The sequence below is a fragment of the Sus scrofa genome, chromosome 8, assembly GCF_000003025.6.
Source record: "Sus scrofa isolate TJ Tabasco breed Duroc chromosome 8, Sscrofa11.1, whole genome shotgun sequence".
Classification (NCBI taxonomy): domain Eukaryota; kingdom Metazoa; phylum Chordata; class Mammalia; order Artiodactyla; family Suidae; genus Sus; species Sus scrofa.
The window spans coordinates 85,461,683-85,481,622 of NC_010450.4; the positions used below are offsets into that span (position 1 = coordinate 85,461,683).

General features: G+C 37.9%; 1 protein-coding gene across 11 annotated transcripts in view; it reads left to right on the forward strand.

Moving 5' to 3' along the window:
• Positions 1-19,940, forward strand: part of INPP4B (inositol polyphosphate-4-phosphatase type II B) — a 743,160-nt gene that overhangs the window by 649,642 nt on the left and 73,578 nt on the right. For 10 of the 11 annotated variants that reach the window (XM_003129178.6, XM_021100667.1, XM_021100673.1 and 7 more), the window contains 2 exons: positions 7,090-7,202; positions 10,904-11,058. In XM_003129178.6, coding sequence (XP_003129226.3) covers positions 7,090-7,202; positions 10,904-11,058 — 268 coding nt within the window. Of the gene's footprint in view, positions 1-7,089; positions 7,203-10,903; positions 11,059-11,233; positions 13,153-19,940 lie in introns of those variants that run through there. The other variant, XM_021100674.1, reaches the window with a different exon arrangement.

Consider the following 19,940-nt stretch of genomic DNA (forward strand, 5'->3'; position numbering starts at 1 on the left):
GAGAGGGGATGTAATTGATCCCTGTGGATGTGTTCCATGGTGCAAAATGGGTGAACTGGGTGATGGGAAGGTGGCTGTACTTTCCTTTCAGCTTGAAAGTTCTCTGACAACATAAAGTCATTTGATCACGAGAGGTTGAAGCTGTTGCCTTAGCTTCATTAGCATCCATTTCAGTCAGCTGAGAGTTGACAGTCCCATTCCTGTTCACCTGTCAGCACCAAACCGTTGAGTCAGGTCAATATCATCTTCAGAACTGCTGTTATTGAAGAAATCCCATTTGACAAAACAAGGAAAAAGTAGGTACTACAAAATGACTCTGAACTGGGCTATTCTGTCCCATCAAGGGGTGGTGGGAGACGGGTCACTGGCTTTGTGAATGTTTGGGGTCGTGATTGTGTGTGCACCTGTGTGTTTGTGAGAGAATATGTCTTACTTTGGATAAATTCTTTTTTTTTTTTTTTTGGTCTTTTGTCTTTTTAGGGCTGCCTGCGGAATATGGAAGCTCTCAGGCTAGGGGTTGAATCAGAGCTGTAGCTGCCAGCCTATGCCACAGCCACAGCAACACCAGGTCCAAGCCACTTCTTCAACCTACACCACAGCTCACGGCAACGCCAGATCCTTAACCCATTGAGCAAGACCAGGGATCGAACCCTCGTCTTCATGGATACTAGTCGGGTGTGTTAACCACTGAGCCATGAAAGGAACTCCACTTTTGGTAAATTCTGACTTTTACCTGAGAAAGTAGGCTTCCAGTCTGAGGCTATGGACACTTTCTTAAGAACTACAAATGTTTTTCAGAGCTGACACAGAATTGAATAATGTAGCCTCTCCTGCCAAGACTTTTATTAATTGTTTTCCATTTCAAGTCGATGAAGCATGACAGGGTTCTTGTCCTCACTTTGCAGTTGAGAAAATAGGAACAGAGGGTTAAGCAAGTTGCCTACAAATACACGTCAAAGCAAGGATGGAATTGGCATGAGAAATCATTTTCCTGGAATCTTCGTTCAGTGTTTCCTTTAAAAAGAAATATGAAAGTTTCAAACAAAAAACCCCAACAGATCATAACATACAAATACTTTGGAACCCATCACTCACTCTCATCAATTTTGTAAGAAGCAAAATATTTGTAGACAGAGTGGAAACCCCCTTTGTACCCTTTTTGGTTTCCAACCCTAATCTTCCCTTCTCTGAAGAAATCAATACCCTGAATTTGGTGTTTTACATTCTAATATGCATTTTTTACATATGTATGGATCCATAAAAAATAGGTACAGTTTGACACATTTAACTTTATAAAACTGTTACTGTCTTTTATGAATCTTTTTTTTCTCAACATAGATTTTGGTAAATATCCATGTTGGTACATATAGCATGCTTATTCCTTTTACCTATTATACAGTATTCCATGTCTTAAATATATGTATATGACAGTTTGTTCTCTTTATGATCATTTAGATTTTTGCTGCTTCTTAATGTTATAAGCACTAATGCAATGGCTATTCTTTTTTTTTGTTTGTTTGTTTGTTTTTTATTTTTTTATTTTTTATTGCAATTTTTTTTTTTTTTCCCACTGTACAGCAAGGGGGTCAGGTTATCCTTAGATGTATACATTGCAGTTACAGTTTTTTCCCCCACCCTTTCTTCTGTTGCGACATGAGTATCTAGACATAGTTCTTAATGCTATTCAGCAGGATCTCCTTGTAAATCTATTCTAGGTTGTGTCTGATAAGCCCAAGCTCCCGATCCCTCCCACTCCCTCCCCCTCCCATCAGGCAACCACAAGTCTCATCTCCAAGTCCATGATTTTCTTTTCTGAGGAGATGTTCATTTGTGCTGGATATTAGATTCCACCTTTCACCTTCTGATTACTTTCCTGAACCTCGCTTGAAAAAAAAGTATACTCTTATGGAGATAACTATAAATATTCAATTGGACTGTCTAAATTCTGTCTGAGAGTATTACAGGAGAGAGTAACAAAACCAAGACTTGTTAGCTATATTTTACATTTGAGGAAACTCATTCTTTTATTTTATGTATTTATTTATTTTTCTTTTTAGGGCCGCATCTGCAACATATGGAAGTTCCCAGACTAGGGGTCAAATCAGAGGTGCAGCTGCCAGCCTATGCCACAGCCACAGCAACACTGGATCTGAGCCAGGTCTGCGACCTACACCACAGCTCATGGCAATGCCGGATCCTTAACCCACTGAGCAAGGCCAGGGATCAAACCCACCTCCTCATGGATGCTAGTCGGGTTCTTTAACCCCTGAGCCAGGAAGGGAACTCAGACATTTGAGGAAACTCATTCTAAGTCTAAAGCTGTAACCAAGCAGGACCCTATAGGGCCTTTCCAGGACAGACCCCATATCCTCTGCTTTAGTCCCTCTTTGAGTATCTAGATAACAGTATCTGATGAACATTTCCTGAGTTGTTTTACAAATGCTAAAACTCCCTATGAAATGGAAGAGTTTAATTACTGGATGACCATGAGAACACGGCCCCTAGACCTACTGGCAGCTAAGGATTGATGATGTTAACCCCTGTGACACCGCCCATTACTTCACAATCAACCAATCAGAGAATTGTGCCTGAGCTGATCACATACCCTGGGACCTCCCCTCCCTTACCTGGCCTTTAAAAATGCTTTGCTAAGGAGTTCCGATCGTGGCTCAGTGGTTAACGAATCCGACTAAAAATCATGAGGTTGCAGGTTAGATCCCTGGCCTTGCTTAGTGGGTTAAGGACCGGCGTTGCCATGAGTTGTGGTGTAGGTCGAAGACGCGACTCGGATCCCGCGTTGCTGTGGCTCTGGCGTAGGCTGGCGGCTACAGCTCCGATTCAACCCCTAACCTGGGAACCTCCATATGCCATGGGAGCGGCCCAAGAAATGCCCCCCCCCCCAAAAAAAATGCTTTGCTAAAATCCATCAGGGAGTTTGGGGTTTTTGAGCACTAGACGCCCTGGACTCCTTGCGTGACACCTGCAATAAATGCTGCACTTGGCTTCACCACAATCTGCTGTCAGTAGACATGCTTCACTGTGCACCAGCAAGTGGATCCAAGTTTGGTTCAAAAACCAATTTCTGTTCCATGTATACCATGATTTTCAGTTGCTCTGTCTGGTTCTGTCATTCTCTCTTGAAATCTCACCAATCAATCCACAAAATTAGTCATTACTAAAGCTGTTTCTTTCCGGAACCAGATCTGAATTTCTGTGGCCTGCAGGATTTTTTGCAAGTTGAGAAAAATTGGCAGCCATCAAAGTGTTGGACTGATAAGGATATGTTCTGAATAAAGCAAGTTTTATCATTACAGAAATAGAAACAGTAGCTTGAAAATTTTAAGAACATCAAAATGACTTTCTTCCTCTTCATGGACAGAAAAGGTGAAATTTCTATGGGACATCACTTCCGTGTTTTGGAAAGTGCCATTTTTATGCAGTAGAAATGGACAAAGGGTGGCCATTTGACTTATTAGAGGAACCTTATAGTCTGCTAAAAATGGCTGATTTAAAAATCTCCATGTCAACTACAGAACTAAATAATTTTGAAAAACTATTATGCTTTGTTCGGGATTCTCAGAATTCTGAAGAAGTCGGTCCATTGTGTTAATATTGGAATTGGTTTTTCATACCATCAGCTAACTATGAAGATACTAACACAGATTTGAGGGATATTATTGGCATTGGAATTGGGAATCTGGATTTTTGACTTGACTCTTCTTACATGAACCTGGTGAAAAAAATCAGCTAAGCGTCTTGGACATGGAGTTGGCCCAGATCAGTGCTTTGCCAGTTTTTTTTTATATTGACATTATACTTGTTAAATCAGTTTGGTAGGTTGGGACCAACATTAAAAAGAAAGCAACATGGGAAATTCCCTTTGTGGCTCAGTGGGTTAAGAACCCATAAAAACCTGACATCTCTGTGAGGACGCGGGTTCAATCCCTGGCTTCACTAAGTGGGTTAAGGATCTGGTTTTGCCACAAGCTGTGGCATAAGTCACATCAGATCTGGTGTTGCCGTGGCTGTGGTGTAGGCTGCCAGTTGCAGCTCCAATTTGACCCCTAGCTTGGCAACAATCATATGCTACAGGTGTGGCCAAAAAAGGAAAAAGAAAAAAGAAAGCAACATGGAATGAAACATATATATTCAGGGTAGAGTATAGGCACTAAGGGTAAATGTGTTTCTTAGAATTTTTGTTGCAGAGGGGGGATTGTGTGTACATAACTGCTGTGGAACTTTATATAAAGTAAAATTCTTATTCTGTATTGCTTTCAAAATGTTTGAAAGTCCATTATACCAGGTGACTTCAGAAACTGTCTCAGGAACCTCTCAGATATGGTTATCTCCCTATATGAAGTTCACCAGGTGCTCCCATTTTTTTAGGATGAAGCCCAGATATCCCAGAATAACAGAACAGCACCTTTGTAATTCTTGCCTTGGGACCATGCCCTCCAAGTACCTGGTGAACTATTGCCTTTTATGTCCTTGGCTGATATTTTTCTCTCAGCCTCCAGTGCTCTCCGTAGACATGCAGCATTAACTGCTAGAAACCCTGCCCACACCCAACTATTCTGTATAGAACTGACCACTCCTTTTCTTAAGCCCCCATTATTATTTTTACTGGCTAGTGTAATAACCCACAGTACAGTTTACCACAGTTAATAGTGGTTTAAAAATCTATCCCACCATACTGACCATGGAGACTTCAAGATGAGGTCTTTGTATCCTAAAAATTTTGTTTTTTCTCCGTGTCTTATTCATATGTATTCTGTTTTTTGCTTGCTCTTGAAATAATTGTTGTTATTTAAAAATAATACACATTTATTTTAAATGTCTCAGATGACATGAAGAGGCAGATGGTAAATCACCTTAAATCCCACAACCTAAAGATAAACACTATTAGCACCTAAGCTAATGCCTCAGTGGGCACACACGTGCACACATTCACACACACGCACATGCACAATGCTACACAAATAGCTTAATTTATTAATATGACTAGTTTTTCCTTTCAGCAATGTCAAGGACACTTTCTCTGACAATGCTGTATACCTGTATACAATTTTTAAATTGCTGCTTATAATTCTAATTCATGGATCATTTGGGTTTTTGTTTGTGTTGCCATTTATCAACATTAAGAGCAGTGATGGCAGACCTGGCTTATTCCTCATGTGCTGTAAGTATCAATTAGAAGGCCCCGTTATTGTCCTTACTTTCTTTGATTAACTGTGGAGTCTTGAGCTGGTTTTGCAGTTCTCATCAAGACATGCTACATTATGCCTCCTTCCCTTTATCTTTGGTCTGTGTACTATTAAAATGCCTGTGTATCAGAGTCTCCTACCTAGCAATATGATGTCTTTGGTCAAAGCTTCTGTTTCTTAAAATAATCATCTATAGTTACATAGTAAGGATTTAACTTTGGACTGTTATCCACTCAGACCTAATAAAATGGAACCACACATATATTTACATGAATATCTTTCATCTCACCTCCCTAATACAGAGTATGAGTCTGGATTGTACCTAACTTTCCTCTAGTCTGTGGTCGTGACATTCAAGATAATGCATCCGTGTTTTCAATGCTCAGATTCATTTTACCAACTTCTTCCACTCCTTGCTAGATATAAGTTACTAGTACAGTTCATTAGGATTTTTTCCTCTACTCTCTAGAGCAAAAATCAAGAACTACTCAGATATACAATTTTTATAAAATGAAACATTTGGTATAGTCTTGGAAAGTGCAAAGCTGCATTATAATTAAAGCTTATTGGTAATTATTTTTGTGATCTAATTTAGGAATGTATCATGTATTTCTTCAGTGTAACCAGATAGCCTAGGTATAGGCCATAATATTTTTATGTATTATCTCCTGTTTTTAGCCTCAAGTTAAAGCTCCTAAGAATTCTTCATACCTCAGTCTGTGGATTCCATAATAGAGTGTATTTTCATACTGTATAGTACTAAACCAACCACTCTTTTAGAAAGCCTTTTTGTTTCCATCACTATATTCTAATTTTGACTTCTATCTCACAGGATCTCAGGGACACTTGAATCATAGTGTGCATTGCCTTAGGTTTTAATATAAACCATATGCCATTTATTATCCATGCTCTTGTATGTAGAGATCTGAGCAATCGGTCACTTCCTATTCCCTTCCCAATTATCTTTTATAATTAACTATCTATTGCCTCTTGTGTTGTTCCTCTTTCTGTCCATACATGTGCTCTGTAGGAACAATTGTTTTCAACCAGGATGGAATTCTGCCCTCCAGGAACATTTGGCAGTATCTAGAGATATTTTTGATTGACACAATGGGAAGGGTACTACTGGCTTCTAACAGGTTGAGGTCAGGGATGCTGGCAACATCCCACAGTGTAGAATATGGGCCTACTCCCCACAATAAAATATTACCCTGTCCAAAATGTCAATATCACCCTGGTGGAGGAATCTTGCTCTACCCAAATGGACTTCATGTTTTAGTTGAACTTTCAAATTCCACCTCCAAGATGTTCATTTTGATACAGTCTCATGATTCAGGCTAGCTACTTGGTAGCAAAAAAAAAATGGAAGGTTACATCTCATGTCTCATCCACGTTGTATGTTTTGGTAGAAGTGAGGGGGCCATCATCATCAAAAAAGGTTTCCCTGATTGACTGGAAGATGCAAACTATTGTATATAGAATGGATGAGCAACATCCAAGAGCAGAGAACAATGTCCATATTCTATAATAATCCATAATGGGAAAATATAAATGTTATTTATATATGTATAACTGAGTAATTTTGCTGTGTAGCAGAAATTAAGACATTGTAAGTAAACTAAAATAAAGTAGATTTGTAAAATTTTCCCTTCTTGGTGAGTGTTATATGATCAATTGACATTACCACAGTTATACACAATAGGCATATTTCTAAGTAAAGAATAAAACTGGGGGTATTAATAGGTATGCCTATTCTCAGATACTCTCTGTTCCAAATGGCATTTGTTGTCACGGAACTGCATTTGCAGATATATTAAAGGAAACTCCATGGTTAGCTTAACACTAACATGGCTTCCTTTTTTTTTTCTGCTTTCTTTTTTTTCAGACATTTCACATTTCCAAGAACAAAATGATTTAAAAGGATTACTAGAAAATCTCCATCAAAACATCCAAGCCAAAAAGAGAAAGAATGTAGAAATCATGTGGCTGGCTGCAACGGTAAGCACTGTCCTCTCAGATTTTATTCCCTGTCAGCGTGATGACCAGCAAGCATTATTGGGTATCTGCTATGTGGGGGTTCCTCTGCATTTGGGTTACCCCATATCATTCTCCAATATCCAGGAGATTAGGCATCTAGTCCATCAATAGACTAGAACACAAGATAGAAGATGCATTTAATGAGAAAGAATTTTACTCATTGGCTTTTCTCATAAATCTGAGATGGTTTTGGTTCTTTGAGGTTAAAATCAAGTGTCTGTGATTCTTGATATTCCATGTTGCAATGTCAATCGCCCATGTCAATCAGGGTTTTGAAGGGCTGCTCTAGAGACATATGGTTTCAACAGAATATGGTTATCAGCTCTCTGGCTCATAGCCTCAGTAAAGCTCCTGGACATATTGTTCTGTTAATGAGCTTGTAAATGCCTTTGTTAATTTAGACATTGGCATAGAATTTATTACCAATGGATTGCTCCTGGGGTAATGAGCTATATTTTGAATGGTTCTTTCTCATTTAATGGCACCCTCAAGGTAGAAGATCTGCCTGCTTTCCCATCCTACGTTTCTACAAGATTGAGGGAGAAAACCGTGCCTGTATTTTTTAAGCTCTTATCTGGCAACCATTCAGGCATAGCTCACATGAACTTATGAATTTTGTTAAACATTCACATCAAGAGAGATCCTTTCACTAGGAAAGGCTCTTTTCATCAGGAAAGGCACACATTGGAGTTCTTTGTGATGGACGCCATATTTGTAGTCATTGCACAGGGTTGCTCCTGTAATTTGGAGTTCAGTGAAACAGATCTTCTCACATGTGCTATTCATTCTCTATCAATAATGTTTAAAACAAAGCCTTTCCCCTACTGCCAGCGCTTCAATTATAACCCAATATTACTAACTCTCTTCTGGGAAAAAGGAATGGATAATTTACCATGAGTCTATATAAAATAATTTACCAAGAGCAAAGCAAAGGAAAGCTCCTTTCTTTTCCCTTTATGCCCTCTTGGAGCCCTAGGGAATAACATGAAAGGTAACAATATGAAACATTGCTTTCAGGCAGCTCATTTACACTCTCGTCCCATTTAGCACCACACTGCATTACATGAAGGTTGTTTTTAATAGCTCTTTCTCCAGTGTGGCTGCTCTTTATATCTCCAAAGACTACCATGATTGCTAATTCTCACAAAAACTTCACAAAGATAGGTTTTAAGTTATCTTTACCATTTTACAAGTAACATGATAACAGGAAAGTAGTTTGATAATTTTCCAAAGCTATCTGAGAACTTAGGAACATGTACCTAAGTCATAATATACATTTCATGTGGTTATTGTGAAACAAAGGATGCACGAGTATAGCCACAAATGCATATTTTCTCTAGTATATGTAGCTTTCTCATTTGAATATATAGAAAAATTTCCCACAAATTCTGCGTGTTTTTGAAATTTTTTTTTTAAATGTACATAAGCCACCAAATATGGCTTACTCACAACTCACCTTTGAATGATGATTGCCTGTCTTGATAAATACACACACCCACAGTGTGCAAATTTAGCATTCTGTAGGAATATTGTTTTTATTGATTTTATTATTAATAGCATGTCTGTAGGTTGGTACATTAATTTCACTATCCTCTTTATAAACCGAGGACATTGATAATACTCTTAAAATGAAGAAATATAGAATGTCCCTTTGATGTTTTCCAAAAAATCTTTTTTTTTCTGTCTCTATTTAATTTTCCTCTCTTCTTTTAATCTATTAATGAAATATTGCCTTTGTGAATGTTTTACATTCTAATTGAAAAATGTAAATGTTTGATTTTGTCTTGAATGAATCTTAAAAAAAAGAAAATGAGACTTTAGAAAGACTAGATGTCGTATTAAGCTGATATTAAATTAAATGCTAAATTAAGATGATACAGTTCAAAAGAGTTGTGAAATACAGAAACTAAGGCCCAACCTGTCTGCTTTGATGAAATTGCCCCTGCTTCTTCTTAATTTTAAGTTTGTAATATGAAATAGCCTTGCTAGGATAGTTGCATATAATTGTGACAATACATTTAAAGAATGTTCATTTGTTTTAAAAATCTTTTTTAAAATTCATTTTTAAATAAAAATATAGACCACTGAGGTCTATATTCTATTACTCTAAATATAGTCAAATCTTTGTTACTTTATATTAAAAAATTTTTAAACACTTTTTAAAAAAAGCATTAAATAATTATTAAATAATAATAATAACAATATTTTTTTCCAAATGAAAGACAATTATATGGTGAAATTATGCTCTCACATTTCCCTAGCCATTTACATTAGAAATAGTGAGAAAATACCTAAGGTCTAATAAGGACTTGTAAATCCTAAGGACAGTATCAGAATCACAATTAAATCATGGTAAAAACTCCTAATAAACTGATTTGTCATATCCTCTCTTCAAAGCAGGCAACCCTTAAGACCTCATTGATGACAGATAATAAAGCAGGCCTGTATTACATCACATTAGATGTATTTTAAGTGCATGTTGATTAGCACTGTTGATGTTAAAAGTGATGATTGTTATCTCATATCAGCATTGCCATGGGCTGGGGAAGAGAAAAGAATGGAACGATTCATCTATTACCCATAAGTCATAGGTTATGAGACCATAAATTATTGATACTAAGAGATTCTTCTGGCTTGCATCAGAATTACACAGAGAGAAACAGAAGAAGACAGAACTTAAAGACTAGGTCCTTGTTAGGTACTTATATTAGCGTCCTGGCTCTGTTCTGTTGTTCTAACCTGTCTAAACCTCAGTTTCCTTATATATACAATGAGATTAATATGCCTTCCTCCAGAGTTCATGTGCAGTTAAATTAAAAGAGCAAATATATGTGAAATGTATTAGCATGGTACCTGGTGCACAGTATATATGCTCTTAATAGCGGCCATTTTTGATGTCTTTATTCTTATTAGTTGTGTTGATGAGTAGTTTCCTTATCTGCTGCACTTGGCATCATGCAGATATTTGAACTCTTATAACATCCAACAGAGACTGGCAAAGGTTTTTTTTTTTAATATATAGTAAGAAGATATTAGCAATTTAAGAACTCAAATCAAGTGGCTGATCCAGGAAACAGAGATTTTTTTTTTCCCTTCACTATTAATGTATTGCTTTTCAGCTGTGATTATTATCATTATCCCCTGCAGCTCAGGTCCCCTCTCAGACAGCTTTGCTGCCTCTGCTGGATATTTACCATCTTATGTGGCTGCAACAGTCCCACGCCACATGTACAAAAAATTAAATAAATCTATTCCACCAGCTTTTGAAATGAAAAGATAATACTTTTCCATTCCATAGGGCAAATTGAAACAATTGACTTTTATAAATTAACAGAAATTGAGTTGGTTTAGACTAGAAGTGTTTAGAGGACTCTGAGACTTTAGAATGATCTACAAATAAACAGTAAACTACATAGGAGTTCCCACTGTGGCATAGTGGGTTATGAATCTGACTGCAGTGGCTCAGGTCACTGTGAGGGTGCAGGCTCAACCCCCAGCCCAGCACGGTGGATTAAAGGATCTGACATTGCTGCAGCTGTGGTGTAGGTCGCAGGTGCAGCTTGGATTCAGTCCCTGGCCCAGGAACTTTGATATCCCGAGAGTGTGGCCATAAAAAATAAAAGACAAAAACAAAACCAAAACTATTTTTATGTCTGTTACAGATTTGTCGCAAACTAAATGGCATTCGTTTCACCTGTTGTAAAAGTGCCAAAGACAGGACATCGATGTCAGTGACACTCGAACAGTGCTCAATCTTGAGGGATGAGCACCAGTTACACAAGGACTTCTTTATCCGAGCACTGGATTGTATGAGAAGGTATCGCAGCTCCCATGGCTTCAATTTCCTTTCTTTTAAGGTCATTTTAAAGTTTTTTTTTTTCCAGATACATATTTTCCTAGAGTACTAAACATTTCGTAACTTCAGTGCATTCCCATGGCTTATAGCTCATGACATGAAAGATAATTTTCAGTATTCTCTCTACTCATTTTAGGCTGTAAAAAAGAATGTGGCCTGATTTTGGATCATCTGATTGGAGAACATATTTCATTTGTGCATTTCGACCCAAGTTAATATATAACACTTGAAGAGCACAGTTCCTTGACATACAAGTCCTTATGTGTATGCACAAAATAAAACTAAGTCATTATCCAAAACAGCCAACTATCCAAAAAAATGGCAACTAACAGGTGACCTTCCCATGGCTTGCAGGGTTCTTCCCATCTTTAACCTCCTTCCTAAAATTGTTTTCACATCACTCATCGTAAAGATGGGACGACACGGTTCCTTTAAAATAGAGAATTTATATTGTTACTCTGCCGACATTTAAAATGCTATGCCTGAAGTCATGTTTCTGAATTCATTTCCGCAGTAATTAAATCTAAAGTCTAAGCCATAATGGAAAGGAAAAAATGCCTCATTCACAACGTCTGTCGTCAAGGACACACGTTAATTAAAAACTTAAGTGAAATTGTCTCTTTTCTGCAAAGACTGACTCAGAAGCACAACAGGAAACATGGGACCAGCGCCCTGTTCCCAGAAAGGAATGTCATGTGATGCTCCAGAGAGGGCTGCTTCTTATCTGGCATGTCATTAGCTTCTGCTTTTCTTTTAACTGCTACAGTCTTTCCGTGGCGATGGTGATGCTTGCCTGCGCTCCTTCTATGCTGTATGTTTTTCCCACTAATGAGCAGTTTCTGAAGTTCTCACTTCTACCCCATTTCATGTCTCTTGGCATTTTCATTGTTCAGTGGAGTTCTATCATAATTTTTGGATAAATGTATGATGGTGTCTTTGAGGCCTGACATGAGCATCTCAGCCATGAGACATGGTTGTTATAAAACCTTCTTTCAAAAATAATCTCTCAGCACTCACAAGGAAATATTTGGAATCTGAGCATGAAATCTTCTAATGTGCTTCTAAGTGCAAATGTCACTATGGATGGAACATAGTAAGGGCAGAAGCGCATGATATGGAGGGCCAGAGACCCAGAGGACTAAAATGAATCAACCAACACAACGTCTCTGGATGGTGAAATTGTTACTTGAATATTTAAAGTGTAGGTAAGAGCAGACCCTTAAATCATAAAGAGAATTTTTTCAAATTGGTAAGTAAAGGGTGTTTCTGTCATATACCTCTTTAATTATAAAACTCTCTAGTTTGGTATAGCATAAAGGTTGCATGCAATTGACATTATAGGTACAACACACTTGCTAATGACATAGCTTTGATGGGAGTTCAGTTTTGGATTGTGAAATAAAGTAAGGCTCTAAAAATGTAATCCCAAAACACTAAAGACCTTAACTTCCGTATCCCTATGTGAATAATTGTTTTTGGTAAATTCAAATCTGTCAAATGTACCTTTTAGTTTTGTGTATGCATGTAGATGTAAGGGCTTCATGAGAGTGTAAGAGCCTGTCTGTGTGTGTGTCTAAGGTAAATAAGATGTGTCGTTTTCTTGAATAACTGCCATCCTTTCCGTCTCTGGGTGCTCTCTTACTTCACACGCCCATAGGTTTATAAGCTCTGGCACCAGGGAGGGCAGAGTAGATGAGAGGATGAGGCTTGGAAACCAGCTGATTTGAGTTTGGCCAGGTCAAATCCAGGCCAGTGACCACTAACCAGTCCAGAGGACGTTCATCTCACACTGCCTCTTAGTGCCTTAGGCAAGTCAGTCAGCCTCTCCGTGCCGTAGTCTCCTCATGTGTAAAACAGACGTGTGCTCCTTAGAAATGTCTCCAGGATTCAGTGACTTGATATGTGTAAGGTGATCAGAACAATGTTTGAGACACAGAAATCACTATACAATATTTGTTAAAAAAAATAAATACTAGGAGATTCTTGTTGGCCTAGTAGTTAAGGATCCAGCATTGTCACATTGTCACTGCTGTAGCTTCGGTTCTGTCCCTGGCCCGGTAACTTCCACATACCTTAGCTGTGGCAAAAATAAATAAATATATGAAAATAAAAATAAATATCGAGGGTCATGATCTTTCTGATACTATAAAATCTAGGAAGTTATGAGTCTCATAATTTTTCTGAATATATTATGACATATACATAAAAGTCCAATCCTGTATATTAAAATAAAGTATACTGCCAAATCTTATAAATGAAGTTGCACGTGCAGAGTTTTATCTATTTAAGAAAATAAGCACTTCAAATACCACTTTAAAAGTGTGCATGTGTTTGCAAATGTTGTCCTAATTATGGGTGGATTCATTCGTTAAAATAAGCCTGGAGAGTTTTCCTATAAATATTTTTTATGTTAGTGTGTTACTGTATGCCCTTACAAATAATCATGGGATGTGAGATTAAGGAGTCACCTTAGAAATTTAGTCAAACCTGCTTCACCATATGAATAATGAAACTGAGCTTTACAAAGTATTTTAGCAAAGACTATTCAGAAAATACTATAGCTCTCACTAGAACACAGATTCCTTGGTTATATTTTTTTTCCCCCGTGCTATACAGTAGAGGTGTATTTTTGTTTGCCTTATTTGTGCTTTTTGTTTGCCTTAATTATATTTTATTATTTTCTTTGTGCCTAGTAAAATAAAATACTATCACTTAAAATCATTTGGTTATTTAAAATATTAAATATCATATAGATCATAAAAACCGTGTACTTTTAGAAATTTGGGACTATGTACAAGTCCTGAATGGTCTGCCCAAATCCTGAGACCCTGGAACGTAAACTCTAGTTCTTGAATATAAACTCTTTAATTTTCTATCATGTTCACCATTGTATCTGGGTATTGAGCACCTTGCTGGGTCCAGATTGAAGTAAATATAAGCAGTGGTTGAATAAATGAAGAACAGTTCAAATAGGAATTCATTCTGCTGCCTTCTGCTTTTCAGAACCATGTAGCAATTTTTTCATCTTTGTTTTGAATTATGTTTTGAATTATGTTCAGAGACAGTAGTTCAGCTCTTATACTTAAGTGCAAGCCCTGATCCCTCTGGTTGCATTTGGGTCTGTCAATGATGAGTCAGAAGTTATGCTCAAACAGCTCAATCCAGTGAAACTTCCAACCTCTCCTGATATATTTTGTGTGTGGATTGGGGAACATATTCAAATTCGGGAGTTTTCATATCCACCGCCCTGCGTTTTCTTTGTACAGGCCCTGTTAGGTCCTACTGGTCAGCCCAGGATGTGTGGAATTGAGTCAAAGCCTTCCCTGGCTCTCTCATGGCCAGGATCTCATTTCTGGTTACATCTTTGGCTAGTTACTGGTCAATTGGGAGTACCATCTCAGGCCAGCTGTGAAGTTGACTGCAAGCATTTATTTGCTTCCAAGGACTCTAAGGCTTCTGACCTGGGAGTGTGAATTTCCACTCTCCGCTTCAAAAGCAGGCAGATCCTGGGGCAGCAAAGTTGCTGGTTTCCATGGTAACCCCACTCTAGCCGAAGCTGAGCTCAGAGGGGAAGAGGTGGAAAAACCACAGATTCCCCCTCTTCTCACCCACCAGTCAGTAGTTTTCCGTGAAGATACACTTTTCCACTTGTTGCTTGACTTTGGCTGATTACCAGGGTCCTGAAATCATTGGTTTCAATAATATTTTTCAGTGTCAAAGCTTTTGGAAAAGAAAGAGGATTTTTTCACAGCTCCTCAAGATCTGCCATCTGATGGGGAGTCTCACCCTCCAGATGGTGGCTTTTAAGTGCTTCTGGGACACAAAACTAAGTATATTTGAATCCCATGAAGTTTATCATTGAGTTGGATCCAGGAATCCAGAATTTTTAGAATTTTACACGTATCCTGGGACACAATCCTGAATTAAGAAAAAAAAAAAAAAACTAGTATTTTAAAGTAGTTTGATTTTTATGTTTTTAAATATGTTAAAATTTTTAATTTATTTCACATTAGTTGCAGTTTGTTTTATCTTTTGAATTATTTTAACCACTTCTCAGGCTCTTCACTCTGGATTTTTTTTTTTTTTAAGTTCATCAGGATTATAATATCATTGCTGTTGTCCTAGGTTTTCTTTCCTCATTTATACTAAACTTTTCTATTGTGGTATGTTATCTGTGTAACAGTTTCAGATTTTTTTATGGATGAGAGAAATGTTACAGATAAAAAACCTTGTTCTGATACCTCCTCACCAGATTAAGCTCCACAAGAACAGGGATTTTTGTTTTCTTGTTCACTGTTATATTCCCATACCTAGAATAATGCCTAGTTACAGTAGGTTCTAAATAAATAGTCAACAAATGAGTGAATGAACAGCAATAGGTTTCCAAAATGTTTACATTCTGCACATTAGGCAGTTTTGTGTATACATAGGCATTTGGAAATAAGCAAATGAAATTACCACTCAACTATGACATATTTATAAACGAAAGTACCAGAAGATGAAATCTTCGGAGAGATTTTGATACAAATTCAAAACCAAAGAGGCCACAATCTACCTTAATTGTCAACCCAACTTTTAGAAACAGACCTGATTGAAAGAAAAAAGTGTTTATTTGCAGCTCGTTAAGGCTGCAGCTGGGGAGACACAGATTCAACAAGCATTTGAATGGTGTTCCTTCCAGACTACAAAATAGAAAAGCCTGATAAAGGCAACAAACCACAAGGTTACAGTTAGTTACATGAGTTGTTTACCAAGAATGATCATTGGAGTTGGCAAAAAGTAAAAGTGCTTGTTATGTAAGGATTGGTTGGGGTTCCAAATGGTTGCATAGCTACAAGGGAAGACTGTAACACCATTAGTTGCAGCTCAGAAGAGCTCACAGCCTGGGCGTGTCCTTGGATCTGGTACAGTTCAAAGAAAGTTCAGGTTCTCAGCAGTGCAGAGACTGGTCTGAAACCAGGTCCTCAATGGCTGTGCAACTTCATTTTTCTATACTGGAACCGTGATTACTCCACCATAATTTCAGCTTGTCATCACCCCCTCGGTACATTTTTTAAACATTTCAGCTCTTTTCCGACATGCCCAGAATTACACGTCCTTCACACTCCAGACATGTGCCGCTAGTTACAGTCTGTTTGACTGACATGGTGCAAGATCCTCTTCAGATTCTTCAGATTGAGAGGTTTGTGAGGGGTCTGGGTGGATCTGACTCTTCAAGGAGCTCTTAGGGGTCACCTCTATTGTAAGACCAAAGCAATGATTCTTACGGGAGTCCAACCATAGACGAGGCTCTGAGATGGGGCCGGGATTGAGGACCACTTGACTAAAGTCCACCTCATTTAAACCAGCCTCTCATTTAAACCAGCCTCCCTTCAGTAATTGACTTCAGTGGCTTTGTAATAAGACTATAAGGCCAGTATAGCGAGCCTTTCTTTGAGTTTTGAAGTGTAAGAGTCTTGCCAAATTCTCCCTTGATCATCTGTAGCAGAAATTTACAAAATGGCTGAATAATTGGCACATTTTTATTTTGAAAAAGAAAAAAAGAGGAGTTCCTATTGTGGACCAGGGTGTTCTTACCCGACTAGTTATCTATGAGGATGCAGATTAAGGATGGGTTAAGGATCCAGCGTTGCCAAAAGCTTCGGTGTAGGTTGCAGATGCAGCTCAGATCCCACATTGCTGTGGCTATGGTGAAGGCCAGCAGCTGCAGCTCCAATTCAGCCTCTATCCTGGGAACCTCCATATGCCACGGGTGTGGCTCTGAAAAGGAAGGAAGGAAGGGAGGAAGGGAGAACAGAGTTTCCTGGTGGCCTAGAGTGTTAAGGATCCAATGTTGTCACTGCCATGCTGCAGATTCAAACCTGAGAACTTCTGCAGCACGGCCGAATAAAAAAATTTTAAAAAGGCAATGAATACCATATCAACACAGTTTTTTCTTATGGAATCACCATTGCATGCTAAGAACCATCTTATCCCAATGCATTTGCAAATTGCATTTTTAGTAGGGACTTTCAAACATATTTGATTAATAGATGATTAGGATTGGCTTTAAAAATACAAAATTTGACTGGATTGTAAAATGCCATGTTTTATCAAAAAAAAAAAATAACAGTTAGGAAATTCAATTGCCACTAAAAAGTAAATGAAAATGAAAATGCCACCAGTGCACCCTTATTTTCTCTTAAGAGGAATTCTAGGATTATATGTGTATATGGTGCAACAGTGTGATACCATATTGCTTAGTTGTCTATCTGTAACTTTTATTTTCCTTATGCTACGTTACTCTGCAATCTGTCATTCTATAATGGCTCTTTAAAATTAAGATAGTTGATATGTCATTAGCAAGATTAATCAGGGTATATTTCATCATACAACCTACTTATCACCCTTGAGATACAGGGCTTTAATCATTCTATTTTAGTAAATATTTAATTCACAAGAGAGAGATTAAAAGGCCCATCAGCAGCCTTATTGAGTTTTATTATCCTATTGAATGTCATAGTCTCAACATGAAAATTTTTATGTCGGGGAACATAACTTATAAAATGTTCTGCCTTATAAATATGTGATGTCACTGTAGGTTTTACTTCTCATGACTTCCTCCTTTATGGAATTCACTTTCGAGTCATTTGTGTTCGAATAAAAAAAATATCTTCTTTCTTTAGTCTTCCTTCCACTTGGGCTTACTTTACTTTTGCTTGATTGTACCAGTTGGAGAAGAGCTCCCTTTATTTCGTAGGATCCCTTACTTCAGATATTGAATTGAATAATAAGCATTTCAGACATAGGCAAATGAAGCTTTCGGTAATCTCTTGACTATATGAAGGGGATGTGTTTGTGTAGAACAGCACAAGTGGGAACAGTTTCTCCATTATCACTTCGTGTTATCTCTTCCGTGGAGAGTTTCAGTGGTAGGTTTTGCTGCATCACTGCAGTAATATCTGTGACAAATAGCAATAGTCAGCCCACATGAAGTCACTATCAGCTGAAGCTTGCAAATAATTATGCAAAAACGAAAACTGACCCTGCTTAGGAGGTTGTTGCTTCAGCTGATGGTTAGATGAAAGGTGCTTCAGAGAGTACACTTCTTTGGAAATCATGTTGGAGCAAATATCTCTTAAGATATTCACAGATGAGGGAGTTCCCATCATAGCTCAGCAAAAATGAATCTGACTAGCATCCATGAGGATGTGGGTTCAATCCCTGTCCTCGCTCAGTGGGTTAAGGATCTGGCGTTGCTGTGAGCTGTGCTGTAGGTCACAGATGCAGCTCAGATCTGGCATTGCTGTGGCATTGTGTAGGCCGGCGGTAACAGCTCCAATTCGACCCCTAGTCCGGAAACCTCCACATGCTGCAAGTGCGGCCAAAAAAAAAAAAAGGAAGGAAAACAAAAGAAAAAGAAATAAAAGCTATTCACAAATGAATCACCAGAAAAGAACTGTTCCTACTGGAGAAGTCAAAGAATGACCTACCAAAAAACGTTCAACTCTGTGAACAAAATGTGTATGCTGATTTTAGGGAATCTTCCTCATAGAATTGTATCAGATTATTTTACTACTAAAAAGTAATGGTTTTTTTTAATTGAAGTATAGTTGATATACAGTATGTTAGCTTTCTGCTGTATAGCAAAGTGACTCCATTGTATACATATGTGTGTGTATTCGTTTTCAGATTCTTTTCCAGTATACGTTATCACATGATACTGAATATAGTTCCCTGTGCCTAGGTCCTTGTTGTTTAGTGGGTTTTTTTCCCCTAATCGAAGTATAGTTGATTTAATGTTGTGTTAATTTCAGATACACAGAAAGTGGTTTTGAGGTCTTTTTCTTTTCCTCAATTTGTTTTGCATTTAATTTTGTTTTCAAATACTAGTAACTAGTGACTTGAGACTCTGTGAGTATGGAGCTTGTCTTTCAAAGCCATTACCAGTTTTTGACACACCTTTCTAAATAAGTCACTTCTTTTAATTCTTCAGAGTATTAGCTGACATATAAGTGTACAGATGTATATTTTAATTTAATAAAGTAAAGTATAAATAAGTAATTTAAATAAATAGAATTTCCACCGCAAACAAGGGTTTTTAAAGTCAGAAACACCTGGGGTTAAATTCTTACTGCAGCAATTATTTTCTGTGCAACTTTGGACAAGTCAGTTAATCTCCAGACCTCAGTTTCCTCATCTGTAAACCAAGAATAACCACCTCTCTCCTGCAGGTGTCCTGTTAAATGAATCACATATTTGAATTTTCTATGCTCATTGGATATTAGGAACTCTACTCAATAAATGTTACACCTGTTCTCTGTCCTGTCTCCATCCCTACCACCCTTTTTAACCTTTCCTGTCCCATGTTTCTCTATAAGCGTCTCCTCTGAGACTCCTGAAATTAAGGAATTTCCCTGGTGCTCAAGATCTTAAAAGGAAAGTCCCAGGTTAATACTTGTTTTCTAAAGGGCTTAAACTCTCTCAGTGATTATGGGCTAGAGGGTTTGGAAGTGTCGGTAGAGCTCTACTAATAGCACCAGGGGACTCTGGGAGCAGCTCAACCGAGAATAGAAGGTTAGTGGTCGTCTGTGGTCTCCAGGCAGGTCGTCGGTACTCAGCCAATGGAGCTTGTCCAACTCTTGAATGCCCACAGACTTGACTGGATACCCAGTAAATAATGAGCCACGACCCCCTCCTCAGATGACCTGGGCAGATGTATCACGAGCAGAAATATGTTACCATCTTGTTCATGGTCAAACATAAATATTTATTGATATTTAGTATGGCAGAATACCGTGCTAAACAAAGGGAGGCATAAACTTTTATTAATAGAAACTGAAAGTGAGTTCTTGCTGTGTACT